The following is a 17,122-nucleotide window of genomic DNA, read 5'->3' as shown; positions in this document are numbered from 1 at the left end:
AAAAAATAAGAAAAAAAAAATAAGAAAAAAAAATAAGAAAGAAAAAATATATATCCAAAGAAATGCAGGGTAGATAGTCCTAGGTCGAAATATGGCGTGTATTAGCTGCGTTAGCAAGATGTTAATATGGAGTTAGCTGCTGGAGTATCTTGAGTGTCGTGTGCTCTCTCTGAAGTCTCAAGTCCAAGTGCGACGCTTTGCGGTCGGCGGTTGTATTTTAAACTTGTCTGTGTGGAACATACGCGCTGATTGGTCAGCGCCGTAGCCATGCCCCCAACGTACGCGTTGAGCGTGCCAGCGTGGGGGAGGCGCGGCTTTTGATTGGCTGAAACGGGAGTCGGTTGCGTCCAAGTTCAAATTAGCTCGCGAGCTTTTAGCTAGCTCGGAGCTAGCTAACTAGCTAGCCGAAGTAAACAAACACCAGTCCACGGTAAAACTTACAGTGGTGTGTGTAAAGTAACTAAATACATTCACTCAAGTACTGTACTAGCTAGCTTCGGCTAGTAGCTCGCGAGCTATTAGCTAGCTTCGGCTAGTAGCTCGGAGCTAGCTACTAGCTAATCGAAGTAAACAAACAGAGTCTACGGTAAAACCTAACGGTTGTGTGTAAAGTAACTAAATACAAGTACTGTACTTAAGTACACTTTCCATGTACTTTTTACTTTACTGGAGTATTTCCAATTTTGAGTAGCTATTTGTGTCCCAATGAGCTTGTACATCTGCTATTTTCAAAGATGTATTTTTATAGACGATTTGAAAACTGGACATTCTGCATAATGAGCACTTTTACACTTCAATACTTTTGTAGGTCTACTTTTACCTATGTACATTCATGGAATTCCGGGCGTTTAGCAACTTAATTAGCTGTATTTGTTGTAACAAAGTATTTCTACAACATTTATACTTTTACTTGAGTAAAACATTCGAGTAGTTTTTCCACTATTGGCCGCTTCAAGGTAAACGCTGCCCCGGGATTCGTGACTTAACCAATATTCATTAGTGACAGTGATTATCCCTCACACAGATACAGTCTGAATGGGGCTTCAACTAGAACGTGACCTTTTACATTACATCAACATGTAAGTGTTCCTCGATCAAACTGTTTGTAGCACTGTTTTGCTTTCTAATGAACGTTCGGATCAGATTTCGTTTAGTCTTCAAGTTCATATTCAAGATAGGCTTTAGGCAGTGTGTATGGATGTAGCCTAGCTTACGGATTTACGTTAGCCTGTGTTTACTGTTTACTGTAGGCTATGGTTAGATATGGATTTGATTGTGGTTTAATTACACATTTTTAGTTTGGACATGCAAACTCAGTTTCAAGTCGAGCCAATTATATTTAGAAAACATTTCATCCATGGCTGTGGATTAGATAACCAGTGTTGGGAAAAAAGTACTATTTAAGTAAATAATCAATACTGCAATGTAGAAATACTCTGTTGAAAGTAAAAGTCTGGAATGCAAAATGTACTTAAAAGTACAAAACATATACTTAAAATACAAAGTTCACAAGTTTTCAAATGTAGGCCTATAAAATCCTTTGAAAATAGAGATCTACAAACTCACAGTGTGACCTTGCTATTAGCCATCTACAGTAAGTAAGTAGTAACTCGAGTTTTCATATAAATGTAGTGGAGTAAAAGTATAATATTTGCCTCTGAAATGTAGTGGCTTTGCATAGAAGTAAAAGTATTGGAAATGGGAAGTACTCAAGTAAAGTACAAATACCTCAAAATGATCACTCAGCCATAGAGGTACAATCATGATAAATGTTGTGTGCAATATAGCTCATGGTATACAGTATACAGTCCATCTATAGCTGGAGGATCTTCAACATTTTTCAAGCCAAGGACCCTAGTTGACATGAAGATGAAGCAGGGACCCCCACTCGACATATTGTATAGAATTGTGTTGTAAATCATTCATAGATTTCTTAGATAACATTTGACATATTATGTATTTTCAGACAATTAACTACTTAAACCCTCAATACTTGGAAAACTTGTATCTTTATCTGTTCTTTTTTCCCTCTACAACAAACCTCAAAAATAGCTGATCTACAAGCTCACTGACGTTGTTTAATACAATCAGATAGCAAAATAACGTTTTGATTGATGCATTGGCTGCCTATGGGAGGTATTGCAACCCTAGATTCATCCGATTATAAAAAAATCTAGTGTAGCAATTTGCGGCTACTGCAATGTAGAATTACTTACAAGTTACAAGTAAAAGTCCGTAATTCAAAATTAGTAAAATTGCGACTGCGAAGGTATTGGCTTGGCATCAAAATGTACTCAAAAAGTACCAAAAGTAAAAGCATAAAATGTTAGAAAATAGCAGATCTTGTATGTAGATTGATTGGCTATTTTCAAATAGCCTAGGTATAAAATAGGGCTAAAGTGGTTAATGTATGTTTTATGATATTGTAATTTATATCTGCAAAGTAACTACCAAATCTTTCAAATAATCATAGTGAAGTAAAAGTACAATATTTGGATCCGAGATGTAATGGAGTAGGCCTAGAAGTAAAAGTATTGAAAATTGGGAAATACACAAGTAAAGTGCTAATACCTCAATATTGTACTTTACACCACTGGTTATTACCTTGTGGTAAGGCAAAGGTAATGGCTTGTTAGTTGTGAAAACTGGGGGGGGGGGGGGGGGTTATGGATTGTTGTACTTTGTTGAGTTCTCTCTCTGATCAGCTATTTGATGACGTTTGGTCACCCAGAGTCATCAATGTCATTATACTACTGCCTAACAAGTTAACAACAGTTGCTGATCAAATTGTTTCCATGTGACATAAACAGCTGTTGTCCCGGTTTCCATCCGCTGGCGTGGCTCTGGTCACTGCAGCACCTCACATCAAAACAGTGGAGAACTTCAGGCAAGTGAGGATGATGATGATGAGGGTCTGTTCCCTGATCCACACCAAAAGTTCATGTGTGTCTATTCATAGCACTCAAGTTGGACGTAGCGGTGGGCTATATGGAAAAATACAATATCCCAAATCACAATATTCTTCCAAGCTGTACCACAATACACAATCTTATCACGATTCTTTTTCATGTTGGTAATTTTATGGTTATTTTTCTAGTTACTTAACCGTACAACCACCTGGCTACAAGATAACAAAAACTGAAAGAAAAAGGAGTAACAGACCATTTAGACCAGTGGTCCTCAAAGTGGGGTCCAGGGACTCTCGGTTCCTTTTGGGAGGTCTAAATTGACCTGTAACTCTGACAATATACAAATGACAGTATACATGACAATGACCGTATACAAATGACAGTATACATGACAATGACCGTATACAAATGACAGTATACATGACAATGACAGTATGCAAATGAATGTTATAGCACCTTGCTATAACACCGGGTTACTCTTCATATCATATTTCTTGAGTGGTACATCTGTCATCAGCCTTTTGATTTCATTTGAACTTTGTAAGGGAGAATGGAGGTTTAGTATTCACATTAGGCCAGTGGTTTTCAACCCTTTTCATATCAAGGTCCATTATTTATTCTGCATTTGAGCCACGGACCACCAGTTGATGCGATTTAGTCTCTCAGACCCAAAACGTAGAATATTTTCTTGTTGTTGGATAAGATTTTGTCCATAATTCTATGCTGTATTGGTGTGGGACCATAGGAGAGATATAATAACAATTCTTCTACATTATCTAATTGTGCATACTGCAGATGTTTAACAATAATTTAACTCTTGACAACGTAAAATGAAACCAAATGGTTTGGTTTCATTTTATGCTTTCAAGAGTGATCTATAAGGGTCCATTTGGTTACCAACTTTATTTAGCTCATTTAGCTGGGGAACACCTTGAACACCCTCAAGGACCACTGGTTGTCCCTGGACACTGGTTGAAATGAAAACCACTGCAATTGACAAAAACACTGTTTGTTTTTGTCAGGTTTCCAAGACGCTGGAAGAGTTTGACGTTGCTGAACGTCCATCCAGTGTTCTGGAGGAGAAATACCCCAACCTCACCGTAATCCAATCTGCTGCCATAGCCCTCCACGCACACAACCATGTGAGTAGCTTTTCATACATGGAGGAGGGAGGATAGTCAATGCCATGTTTCTATTGAACATTTCCCACAGAGATCAATATAGTATTTATATTCTATTCATTGAGGAGGGTGGTGGCCTCTGGCTTGTCAATGCCATGTTCCTATTTTGCAGCTCATCAAATGGAGAGCTTAAGGGGCAGACAGCTGTGCCAAATGCTATAAAGTATTTTGGATAAAAGACACTTCCAATAAAATGTAAAAGCATTCAAAGTTTAGCCATATCTTCCAATTCCTAGTGCGTCATAATGCTTTCTATAATATCCTATGGTAAGCAATGAATCAATAATACACAATTATAAAAGTACTAATAAACTGTCCTTTTTTACGGCATATACTGTTGTCTAGAGTAACGAGCAACATACCTGAGACGCCTGCAAGGAGATTTCAGCATAGAGGATATTGTTTGGCATACTGTTGTTGGATGAAGCATATCCAAGGATATTTACTAATATTGTCCAAATTGTCAATATGATGGTAAAAAAAAATATGCAGGCCTAGTTGAAGTTATTGTGTTTTAAACATGTTGGGTTCAGATGTGTTTGTTCTACCCCTATGATGGACTGTGCATCTGGTATGTAAAGTTCTACACTGACAGAAGTGACAAATGTTATCAGAACCCATGGGTTTGATGCAACCAAGAAAACATGGTCCAGGTTGAAAAACAACAACAAACCACTTACTTTGATTTAAAGGCTGGTATTTCCTTTTAATTGGAGCATCGTTTTGGATAACAAAACAATATATTAGTACAAGGTCATGATCAACCTGTATGACCGGGTTGCTATACTAGACTGTCAGTGTATATTACATACTGTACTGTAGCACAGACTGTCATGCAGCAACATCACTGAGCCACAGTAGGGTCCTTTATTACCTGTCCACTACTGCCACCCTGTGGACGTTTGATTGCAAATGCTGCCCAAAGCTATGCCATGCACACAGTCTGCTGTTACAAGATGAAATGTATGAGTTCCAGACATACTTTACAGTTACTTATAATCTTTTATACGTTTTACTGTTACTTTTATTAGTTATCTGCAAACACATATGATACTCCATTTGGACATTAAATTGTCAATTTACTCTTATACCGTATACTGACTCTGTTTTTGAGCACACATTTTAGCTTTATGATGATATTGTTTTGATTTGATGTTTTTCCCTTCAACCACACTACAAAACACTTGGCATTTCACGATATCCTGATCACACGTGATATATCTACTCCCATATCACTCATATTGATATTATGTCAATATATTGCTCAGTCCTAATTTAACTTGTCTTTGATTATCAGACTCTACAGACCTTGGATGGACTGGAGGTGGGTTATGAGAAACTGTGCATCTGCAGTGGGGCCAGACCAAAACTCCTGACCAAGGACAACCCTTTTGTGCTGGGGATACGGGACACAGACAGTGCCCAGGTAGGACACAGCATCCCTCGTCTCTGTTGCTCCTACAGACAACCAAGTATCTCTTCCGAGACGCTTGGTGTATCCTCCTCGCTGCAAGGAGGTGGTCATGTCATGAAGAATTAGTGTAGAAGATTGATTGATGATGGATATAATGGTATTGATTGAAATGTTCTGGTTCAAGCCTGTGTAAGCACACATCATAGTTTGTTGTACAGGTAGTGTGTGTGTGTGTGTGTGTGTGTGTGTGTGTGTGTGTGTGTGTGTGTGTGTGTGTGTGTGTGTGTGTGTGTGTGTGTGTGTGTGTGTGTGTGTCTGACGGCTATAAAAAATAAATATGTGAAAGTTTACCAGTTCTTTGTGCTTGCAGGAGTTTCAGAAGCGGTTATCCAAGGCAAAGAGGATTGTGGTTGTGGGAAATGGCGGTATTGCCTTGGAATTAGTGTGAGTTTACCTAAAGCGTCATCCATGCTCAGTTGCACGAGGTGTCGCATATGACCTCAACATTTACACTATCATAATTGTGCGTAGTGATACATTTATTTTTTTCTTTATGGACAATGCACATTATGATATATGATTAATTTCTCGTAAGTTCAGTAAAACATTTTAAAAGGAGAACAAACCACTGAGATAGTAACTATAATGAATGGTAAATGGTGCATTTATATAGTGCCTTTATCCAAGGCGCTTTACATATATTGTGCATTACATGCAAAACATTTTGAGCAATACATTTTAGCTTTACACCTATACTGATTAATGATATATCCAAAATAGAGATGCCAGGGTTAATGTTGTTCTAAAAAAGTGTTGCTGTGTTGTTGTTCTTCAGGTATGAAGTGCAGGGCTGTGAGGTGATCTGGGCAGTGAAGGACAAGGCCATAGGGAACGCGTTCTTCGATGCAGGAGCTGCACAGTTTCTGATCCCCTCCCTGGAGGCAGAACGACCAGAGGGGGGCGCCACCTGTAAGAGAGCCTGTTACACCACAGAGGAGGCCAGGCCAGGACCGTCCCACACCTACACTGCAGGTGGCCACACTCAAATAGACTGGCTGAAGTACACAGAACCTTCTGCACCTTCTCATAATACCTTGCCCGTTGACTGCTCCTCTGTCGGTGTAAAAGCCATTCTGGGGCCGTTCAACAAGAAACGCAACAATCCCAAATTACTCAAGTCATAATCACTCCATGAGTCATTTGCTAAATCTGTAATTAACATTTTTTAAATTGTATTAATCTGTTTATACTGTAAGCATGATTACATTTGAATGAGAAACATGGCTGTTGAAGTGCTCTTGAGCAAGGCACGCACTTAACACCTAACTGCTCCCCAGTCCTCAGGCATTGATTTCATTATGGACCCAATGTCAGTGGTGACCTTTTTATTTATTTAGATATTTTTGGGGGCTTTTTCTGCCTCTGTTTTTAGTGGAAAGTGGAAATGGACAGGAAACATGGAGAGAGAGAGATTAGTAAAGATCGTTGGGATCTGGACTCAAACCACCGATCAGGCTACTTTACCGATCTGGCTTAGAGCCACAGATCAAACCTTCTGGCTCCCAGACGGCTGAGGAATTGCATTCACACTATTGATTTCACTGCAAACTGCATTGGAAAACATTACAGTACAGTAAAAGTGCCATATACAATAGCAATTGTGATGAATGGGCACACCAATGTGGTGTCAAGTTGCTGCATTGGTCACAACAATGTGAAGCCAATTACTTTCCTCCCAGTTACTTTTGACTGAAATGCACTGATGCGATGGCAGTACCTTTACCCTTTAACCACAAATCTAAATAATCCTCTGAGATCGAATCGGGTCAATGAATGCCTATTCGCTAAATATTATGGGAATGTCCAAATTAGAGTTCTGTTGTATTGTATTCTGCTGTATCTGCTGATCTGCTCTACTCTGCAGGTACAATTTTACTACTGTGCGTGTGTGCGTGTGTGTACTGGAGGTGGTTCATGAAAAGGGCAAAGTCTTCCTGGGAGTGGGGCCAGACACCCCAAATGTCATCCAGATAACGGAAGTAAGCTTTGGGCTTCAGGGGGAAACCCGCTAGAGCACCCCCCTCCCACTCCGCCATAAACAGGTCCGCCAGGGCTGGTGCGAATTTTTTGCCCATGGCGACCCCCTTTACTTGTAAGTATGTTTGCCCGTTGAAAGAGAACTCGTTAGTAAGAAGGGCTATACTCAGGAGTTCTGAAACGAGATCGTCATGGCGATCTGGTTGGGGGTGGGAGTTGAAGGCCTTACGTACTGCCGCCAACCCCTGGGCCGAATCGATGTTGGTATACAAAGAGGCCACGTCTATGGAGAACAAGAGGTCCGTGGGGTCGAGGGACAGGGCTCGGACTTTGGCCAAAAAGTCATATGTGTCTTTAAGGTAGCTGGAGTGGAGAGTAGAAAGGGGGTTAAGGAAACCGTCTATATATTCCGAAATTCTATCCGTTTCACTCCCGCAGTCAGACACTATCGGTCTGCCTGCGGGAATGGAATGGGGGACTGGCCAGGAAGAGGGATCTTTATGAATTTTGGGGAGGAAGTAAATAGTACGGGGTTGTGGTGGTGCATCACCCGAAAGGTAATTGAATTGTTTTCGGGTGATGACATTTTGGTTGGAGAGGGTTTTCAAGATAGAATTTAGTTTAGAATTTATTTTCTGGTAATATTGGGTGTCATTTAGTTGTCTCTCTCCCTCCGCCACATATTGAGCCCTGTCCATTACAACAACCACGGACCCCTTGTCCGCCGGTTTGATGACCAACTGTTGGTCCCTTTTAAGAGAGTGCAAGGCCTGTACCTCCTCACGGGAGAGATTATGTGGTGCTGGGGTGGGGGGTGGGAGGGTCCGAATAGAACGGAGGTCTTTGCGGATCAGCCTCCGCACGGGTGCGGGGATTTGTTCTGGTGCCGGTTCCCAGGTCGACCTGGCCGTGTATGGGGTGTGAGAGGACTGGGGGTCCGCGGAGTCATCCCCGAAGAAAGCCGCCAGTCTAAGGGACCTATGATAAGATCGGGTCTCTTCGAGGATGACTCTGCGGTCCGGTCTCGGGGTGGTGTTGAGAGTGGGGATAAATGATAGGCCTCGACTCAATAGGGTAATTTGGGCTGGGGACAGGACACAGTGTTTTGAGAGGTTCAGTACCTCGCCCCTCCCCTGCCCTGGAGCAGAGAGGGGCCCCGGCAGTTTAACGCCGCCCTCTAGGAATTAAGAATGGCCAGGGCTGTGTTATGGGTCCAGTGTATGAGATCCCTTTGTGTGGCGAAACTTGTGGCTGGTAGGGCCGGGATGTGCGGACCGTCTCCGATGATGCTATTGATAAGATCCAGACGAGCTCTATCTCCCTCCGGGAGCTCAGGGGAGTAGGGGATTTTGGGTAGGAAGATGGAGGCATTGGGGAACTTTGTGGCGGCCTGTTCCCAGAGACTCTGGACATATCTGCGGAGTGTGTACGCAGTGCCCCTGGAACGGTTGTTGAGACCGAATGAAAGAACCACTGTACGGACCCACGGAAGTGGATCCGGGATGCCCTGCAGGATGGCCAGGGCATGGGTCAGCTGGGCCCCCGGGTAACTGTCTACCTGAATGTTTAGGTCTGGGATTTTGGGTAGAATTTTAATATTGGAGTCTCCCATGAAAATGATGGGCCGGGAGGGTGCCAGTGACCAAGTAGCTTTGTTGTTGTTGTGGTGGTGTACGGTGTGTAGTGGTGGGCCTGGTTTGGGTGGGAGGGGCTCTGGGAGGCCACCAGTGGGGGTTGGTGTAGGTTCTCTAGGGATTATCCTTCGGGGAAGGAGTCGGGGCGATGTAGGGGCCGTGGGAGTTGTCTCCCTAGGGGAGGTTATGGGTTGTGTGCCCCCTGTTTTGTCCTTCCTGGTGGTGGCAAAGTCCCCTTTGCGGTTTTGAGTAGTGGGCGGGGGATGGCCACGACTAGGGGTTTTGGAGGGGTGGAGCCCCGTGGGTTGGATTTGTGGGTGTGGCCGTTTGGGGGGAGGAGGAAGGAGATGGGTCTTAGAGGTGGAGGCAACGGGGTCAGCGGCCTGGACCTGGAGGGTGGGTCCTACCGACTCCCGCGTGTCTCGACTGGTGGACGGGCGAGAGTCCTCATTGTTGATAGGGGAACGTGCCCTCTTAGGGGTCCCAATTGGGGTTTTGAAGGAACCCTGTTGCGGGCGTGGTATTCCCGGGGGAGGGGGGATTTTTGTCCCGGGTTGTGTGCACTCCGGTGCAGTAGGGTTTCCGATTGGGGTTCTGGAGGGCCCCTGTTGTGGGTGTGGTAGGCCCGGGGGAGGGGGGAGTCGAGGCGCGGGTTGTGTGCCCTCCGGTGTGATCCGGCATCCCAGACTGGGTAACAGTGCCTCCACCCTTCCTATGACTCTCGAACTGAGTCCGTCCATTAAGGAGTGGTCTGCCTGTGAGCAAGCCCCTCTCCAGGTGGCGGAGGGGATGCTCTGCTGGAGCTCTCTTAGAGCCCGTGAGGTTTCCTGTATACGTTCGTCCAGGTGCTCTGCGATAAGGGCGTGGCCCCATCGGAGCCACTCCTCCGCCCCCTCCGTGAGTCTTCGTTGTATTTGGGGACTGGGGTTCTCAAGTGTGAGAATTGCCTTAAGCAAGAGGACTTTGTTTGAATGCCCTTCTGGGAGAATGTTTCCTCGGCAAACTTCCTTGGCTTCTAGAAGAAGTTGGGAGTCTTGTAAGAGGTCCTGGAGGAGGCGGGCTATTGTTGGATGCCCTGGGGTCTCCGGGGGGACGTCCATTTTAGAGACTGGGTTTCCAGGTCGTAGGTATAATCGATATTGTTGGGTGGGAGGTCCCTTCTTGATGAGGTCCTCTGAGCGAGATCCAAGGAATCAAAGGGAACGCCCAACACACACAATAGCAGAGTCAGGAAGGGGACGAGTGAAGTATCATCAACCTGAAACATCATATCCTATTATATAATGCCTTCTTAACAGAATATTAACCCCTAAATAATTTACAAGTAGAGTTATGCAGGAGTTTAAGCAGTATTAGCGTTGGAGGTGTAATATAAAGGGTTAATGAATTATGCAAATTAGGTCAAAAATTGAAAAAGGATTAAGGGAGGATCATAAGGTAAAGGTTTTAAACCGAAAGCTAGTATAGAATACATATTATAGGTAAAAAGGTCTAAAAGGTGGTAAAAATAGATTGAAATCAATAGAAACCCAATCCAAGTTAAAATACCATAAAGGGTTAATACATTTTGAAAATTTAATAGGGGGACTGAAGAGGGATGCATGTGTGCGCGTGTGTGTGTGTGTGTGTGTAGGAGACAGACGAGAGGGTGGTTCTGGCTCTGCAGAGCCTGGCAGTGCCCTGGGACCAGACTGGCATGAAGGCATCACTCTGAGAGGTGCAGAAGAGGTGATCATGTGTGGATTAGTATAGCTTAGCTTTGCTGTCAGGCAGAAACCTTGCATCTCCATGTCTCGTCTTTTTATGTTTTCAGAAATGAATGCCCTATTTTATACTTTGTCGTATGACAGTGTTTGCAAAAGTAGCAAATTTAGCCGATCTGTGGCAGTCAAATTCAAATTCCATAATTGGGAAGTGGAAAGGACTGAGCATGCAAGACAAGAAACATACTGTAATTAAAGTAGTAAAACAGAAGGTGCTGATGTCACACCGAAACAAGAATAAAGAAAATGGAAATGTGACTTGAAACTCTAATTTTGGAGTGCTGCTTCCTTACCACCTTGGTGAACTCTTTTCATTTCATTTTTTAATTTAATACAAATATGCTTTGTTATGTATTGTGGACAGAGGACATTAGCTGGCGCTTGAGTAAGGTCATACATTCTACATCTGCTCTCTATGTGTTGTCCACAGAGAGTGTCTGTGTCTGTGGAATATCAGTGTGAAGTGGACAAGATCTACACACACGAGGAGCTGGAAACAGCTGTATCTGAGAGAGGTGAGGTCATTTTGCGACTCATGTTGGCATTCTTGTAACTTTAAGGTACTCTAGTATGGCCTGTTCTGTTTACAAACATGAACATACTGTACACTCAATATCAATTATTACAAGTACTAGTATAGAACTATTTAACACAATTTAACCCAAAAAATCAAATCTTACACCACCTTTGGCAGTCAGAGGATTAATACAGATTGCCCTGAAATACCACTGTGTTTGTAGTCTTTGTAGACTCTACGGTACATCTATATAGTTGTAGAATGTTTGTATGTAGTTCTAATTGTAGAATCTGTTGACTACCGAAGTCCTGACATCACTCCTTCATCCCCTGGGTCAGGAAGGATTTTTTCTACGGAGAATAACATTGGGTCATCTGGGTCAATCGTCTCATAAGAATTGTGTTCCAAACAGAAACCAATTGTCCAGACTATATTGTCAGGGAGGTGGCTCTGTAGTCTGTATAATTTACAATATTTAGATACTCATATTTGATACAGTAACTAATTCGGCGGCAGTATAACATTAGTGTTTTCTCGCTCATTTGCCAAAGTATGGATCTTTTGTAATGTAATGAACTAGGAGCCTAAGAGGAGAACCCTATCCCTAACATTCTACAAATTGTTGTTTTCTCACTACTGTATTCATAGGATCTTGGCCAGTCTATGTCCGGCTGACTAATGGGAAGACAATTGGCTGTGACTTCATTGTCAGTGCTACTGGTGTGGTGCCCAACACAGAACCATTTCTTCAAGGAAATAATGTAAGGATATGTATGCATGGTGGTACTGTATGTAGACAATAGTGTTCATTTTGACTTAGGTTTTGATTAACCTTAACCTAAATTAAATGAGAGTTTAAACTTGAAAAGTATTTATTATAATGCAAGTAGAAGCCATTATAATCTTAGGGTCACTAACACCTGACCAGAAGTAATGGAGATGATTATTTTTTTGGATACAAGTGAGAGAATGTGTAGCCTGCTGGCAATTGAATTGGGGATGATGACTTGAATGTAAAAAACACATGCATAGTAGAAGAAATGGAGAAGTATCCACTAAAGTGCTGCTGTATAATATTTGCCTGTGTGTGTAGTTTGTGCTGGCACATGACGGCGGTCTACGAGTAGACGACCACATGATGACATCACAAGCAGACATCTATGCTGCAGGAGACGTGTGCACGGCATGCTGGGAACACAGCCCACTGTGGCAGCAGGTAGACGTTGCTGCATTCCTCATACAAATTGATTGCTAGGATAAAAGTAAAACTTATTTTAGTTTACTATTGAATTCAAAGATGAGACCTTTCTGATAATAATGACTTATTTTCCGTAGTAATACATTTGCAATGCTTTGGAATCAAATTCTTAGTTGGCCACTTAAACCCATATAGATATACATACTGTACAAGCCTGTGAGATTGTAGATCTTTGACAATTTATGAGACAGGGCTAAAATAGGGACATCTGCGAATTGAAAGGGGTTAAAAGTATTTCTCACTTGAGTTCAAGTTATCTAAGACTGTGTGTGTGTGTGCGTGTGCGCGACTGTGCTTGCGTGATGTTCTGTGTGCGACTGTGATGTTCTGGCTAGATGCGTCTGTGGACTCAGGCTCGTCAGATGGGCTGGTACGCTGGCAGCTGCATGGCTGCCCACGTCCTGTCAGTACCAATAGAGCTGGAGTTCTGCTTCGAGCTCTTCTCACACATCACCAAATTCTTCAACTATAAGGTACGGTATGAGGCGCGCTCTTGCATACAACCAGACCAGACCTTTGCGCTTTGCGGATAAAACAGGTTTCAAGGGTCCTCTTAAGACTTATACGCTATGCACAAACATTGCTTTGTGCTATGGCAAGGCGTAAAGGAAGGTGGAAAACGACTTTCCTAACTTTAAAAGTGTGTTTTTGGAAGCTTCCAGGGTGATCCAGCAGTTGTTTGGTCCAAAGCAGCAATTTATTCCATTTTCGATTTCATGTCCTACCTGACTACGGCTCCATACAGGACCGCTGGGATAGGGACTCTGGGCATTACGCTACTGGCTTGTAGTGAAACATTTACTTTTGAGCGAAATAAAAAAAACTGATTAATGATTGAACCCAGCTGTATGGAGCCGTGGTCGGGTAGGACATGCGATTGAAAATGGAATAAATTGCTGCTATGCACCAAGCAACTCCAGGTGCAAAGCTGTGAATCTTATGTTTTTGTGTTTTGCACTGGGGAAAATATAAATGTATAGTTTTTAGGGTGAATACTATCTGGATACAAAACATAATTTGTAAAAGGGGCCAGTGAATATTATTGACTGCCTGTTTTTCTTAACATTTAAGTCAACCTGCTGTCTAAACCTACCTGTGTGTCTCTCACATTTTGTCCATACTACAGGTTGTCCTGCTGGGGAAGTTTAATGGCCAGGGGCTAGGGTTAGATCAAGAGCTGCTGGTCCGTTGCACTAAAGGCCGGGAATATGTCAAGGTAACAGTGGTGCATTCAGTGTGTCAAGCTAACAGTGGTTATTTCATTGTGTCACGGTTCTGTTGATGAATTCAATATTGTCACGGTAACAGTGGTTATCGTGGTAATATTGGTGAAACTGAATGTCTCAAAAGCTTTTCTCAGAACCTGTGCACCTCAGTCCAGATGTCTTGACTCTCTGAACTATAACTCAGAGAGCATGTCTACACCTAGCTCTGGTCCAGACCCGTCGCTAAATGACCAGACCGGGATTTCTCAGCCCCTACGATTATTTTTGTCATGAAATAAAACGCATCCAACTCGACCACCGCTTATTTCCGGGTTGTGAACCGTTGTGTCTGCGGTGGCCGCTGGGTGGCTCGAGGTGGGTGCGTTTTATTTCATGACAAAAATAATGTATTTTACAGAGTGGGTGGGGTTCTGAGAGGTTTCCCACCGCGGAGAATAAACTTTCAACAACACAAAACTACCTTTGGTTTGGTGAGTATAGAAGTAGTTTAGTTTATTTTGACTCAAGCTGAGCACTCGTAGGGAATGAGAAATCCTGGTCTAGTCATTTAGCGACGGGTCTGTCAGAGCGTCAGCACTGACGCTCTGGACCAGAGCATGTCTAAACCTGACTTCCAAACCCTGACTTCCCACATGATTTTGGGGGCGTCCCCAGATGAAGTGGTAATTTAAGGACTTTTTTCTATTTACCAAAGAAAATAGAAAGTAAAGAAAAATACTGCATCAAAAATAATCAACTAACTATACTATAAAAACTGGTTAAACATTGGCCAATGGTAAAATAATATAAGAAAGGGGCTAAAATGTACCTGTGGAACCGAGTCAAACTAAATTGAATGCCTCAAAATAACACTACATTCCAAGTGCTTGTCAGGGAGGGGGTTTCCGCTGTTCCGGGCGTATGTGAAATTCTCAGAATTTTACAGGACCTTTCCATTCATTGTAATTATTTTATTAGAATTAAAAACAACATGTTTAAGCAATCTATACTTGCAGATTAGGCTTCAATGAATGTATTTTAAAATGTGACTTTTTAATGTTTTAATTAAATTATTACCATCAATGAAAAGCTATCCTGTAAAACTTTGAAAATGTCTCTTAACCTCTTTGCGCTCCATGCCCTCGAAATATGATTATTTTGGGAGGTCATGGCCTGAAAAAGTTGGGAACCACTCACATAGTTTACTAAATTCACCTATAAATGTTTATTTAATTGTATGTCAAATTAACCAGTGCATGGTTATAATTGTATAATCATCTATTGGCTAACTGCTCTGCTTTTGTTTTTGGCAGGTGGTTTTAAGTGGTGGTAGGATGGTTGGGGCGGTGCTCGTCGGAGAGACAGACCTGGAGGAGACGTTTGAGAACCTGATCCTCAACCAGATGGACCTGACGCCCTACAGAGACGAGCTGCTCAACCCCAACATCGATATAGAGGACTACTTTGACTGAGGTCCAGGGCAGGGAACCCAGAAGGACGCAAATGTACTTGCACAATGAACCCTTTCTGTGGTGGCCTGGATGTGCCAAAGAACATTTCACACAAAAGAAAGGAAACACCCGCCTATCTGTATATTGGGGGGAAAAAAACGTTTATCTCACAAGCAGCCATGATAATGATTAACTTAAAATGCTTTGGTATTATTACACATTCATTCTTCTTCCTCTTCTCCCTCCTTGTTGACAATGAATAATGTCTTATCGTGTGTGTGTGTGTGTGTGTGTGTGTGTGTGTGTGTGTGTCCGTCCGTCCGTCCGTCCATTCCACCCTGAAACCACTGAATGGACAGAAATCTCTCCTATGCAGATTCAGTGGGATCGAACAGCTGCCTGCACTCTCAATGGAAATATGTACATCATAGGTATTATATCTGTTCTTGAAGACTCTTAGTCAGTGGTGGAAGAAGTACTCTGTGTTTTTACTTATTTTCTACATGACGTTGCAATACTAGAATGTGGAAATTACGTTTACAGTAAACATACACAAGTAATGGAATAAAAACTATGCTTGTAGTATCAAATAGAAGTACTCATAATGATGCAGAATCGCCCACTTCACAAACATATTGCATTGTAATTACTATGTACTTAGAAGACAACTTCACCTATTTTCAACCTCAACCAACCCATTCAGGCCGGGAACACATTTTGCTGTTTAGGAGGGGCTTACAGTACATGTACAGTATGTAGCAACATATTTGTTTTGTAGGCTAATTTCTGATTTAGCCCTATTCTATAGGTTAGGCCTAAATGGGTTAATGCTTCTCATAATATGGTAAAACTATTGTCTACCCCGTCTCTGTCTCAGATAAGGGATGTGACAGTTCAGAAACCCACCTACCAGTGACATCATAGGTGGTGGATACTGGAAGCCATTGTAATAAAATATTCAATCAATCAATATTAGCTTCATATCACCAACTTAACTCTGATTAAATTAAACTATTGTTTGAATGATTCATTCTGTCAAAGATCAGCTTCAAAGCTAATACCATAATAACTTAAATTAAACTATTACATGTTCATGTTCACAGAAATAATTATAATCATTTGGCATTTACAATGTGCATAACTTGCCAAGAACCCACAGATATAGCAATAGTTTTGAAAAATAGTAGCACTCACTCTTAGATGCGTTCTTAGATTGTTTTCCCATATAATGGCACGGTCACACTGCACCTATATTCTGCCAATGCATTTCAATGGCAATGGAGCGTTTGTTTTTGTTTTTTGCAGAAATCTGCAAAATGGAAGCAAACCATTCCCATTGAAATAAATTGGTGCATTCGAGTAGACTGTTTAATAATTATACCAAACTGTAATTGAGGGAGCGTGCTGTATGACCGTGCCCTTAGCTTGTTATATTGGTTGGCACTATGGTTGACTACTGTACTTTAGCTTTCAGTACATTTAAAAGGATGTCAAATTGAACCAATTGCATATAAAACAAATATATAAAAAGAGGCTCAACTCTGGTTTATGTTCACTTTATTACAGGATATAGGCCCACAGGGTAAAAACAATACATTAGAAAAATATGACAAATACAACATTATATACAATATTTACAAATAGCTTACTGATCAATTTGATACATTTTTCCATACAACCCTATTTTATTTGAAGATATTTTGAAGGCATGTTATGTTACATCTTGTATGATTTGTTCTGCACAGTGAAGTAA

General features: G+C 42.0%; 1 protein-coding gene across 1 annotated transcript; it reads left to right on the top strand.

Moving 5' to 3' along the window:
- Positions 1 to 91: 91 nt before the first annotated feature.
- Positions 92 to 15,748, top strand: LOC308298032 (pyridine nucleotide-disulfide oxidoreductase domain-containing protein 1-like; the record flags this gene model as incomplete). The annotated part of the gene is made up of 13 exons (XM_080741596.1): positions 92 to 109; positions 2,811 to 2,891; positions 3,932 to 4,051; positions 5,388 to 5,516; positions 5,875 to 5,948; positions 6,340 to 6,536; positions 10,809 to 10,903; positions 11,369 to 11,453; positions 12,104 to 12,216; positions 12,549 to 12,671; positions 13,049 to 13,186; positions 13,840 to 13,929; positions 15,232 to 15,748. The coding sequence occupies 13 exons, from the start codon at positions 92 to 94 to the stop codon at positions 15,388 to 15,390; spliced, it is 1,422 nt and encodes a 473-aa protein (XP_080597722.1). The 3' UTR covers positions 15,391 to 15,748.
- Positions 15,749 to 17,122: the final 1,374 nt, after the last annotated feature.

Source organism: Nannobrachium achirus (assembly GCF_963921795.1).
Source record: "Nannobrachium achirus genome assembly, chromosome: 14".
In the NCBI taxonomy this organism is placed as follows: domain Eukaryota; kingdom Metazoa; phylum Chordata; class Actinopteri; order Myctophiformes; family Myctophidae; genus Nannobrachium; species Nannobrachium achirus.
Note: the sequence above shows the minus strand (reverse complement) of the source record. Positions and strands in the feature narration are given on the sequence as shown.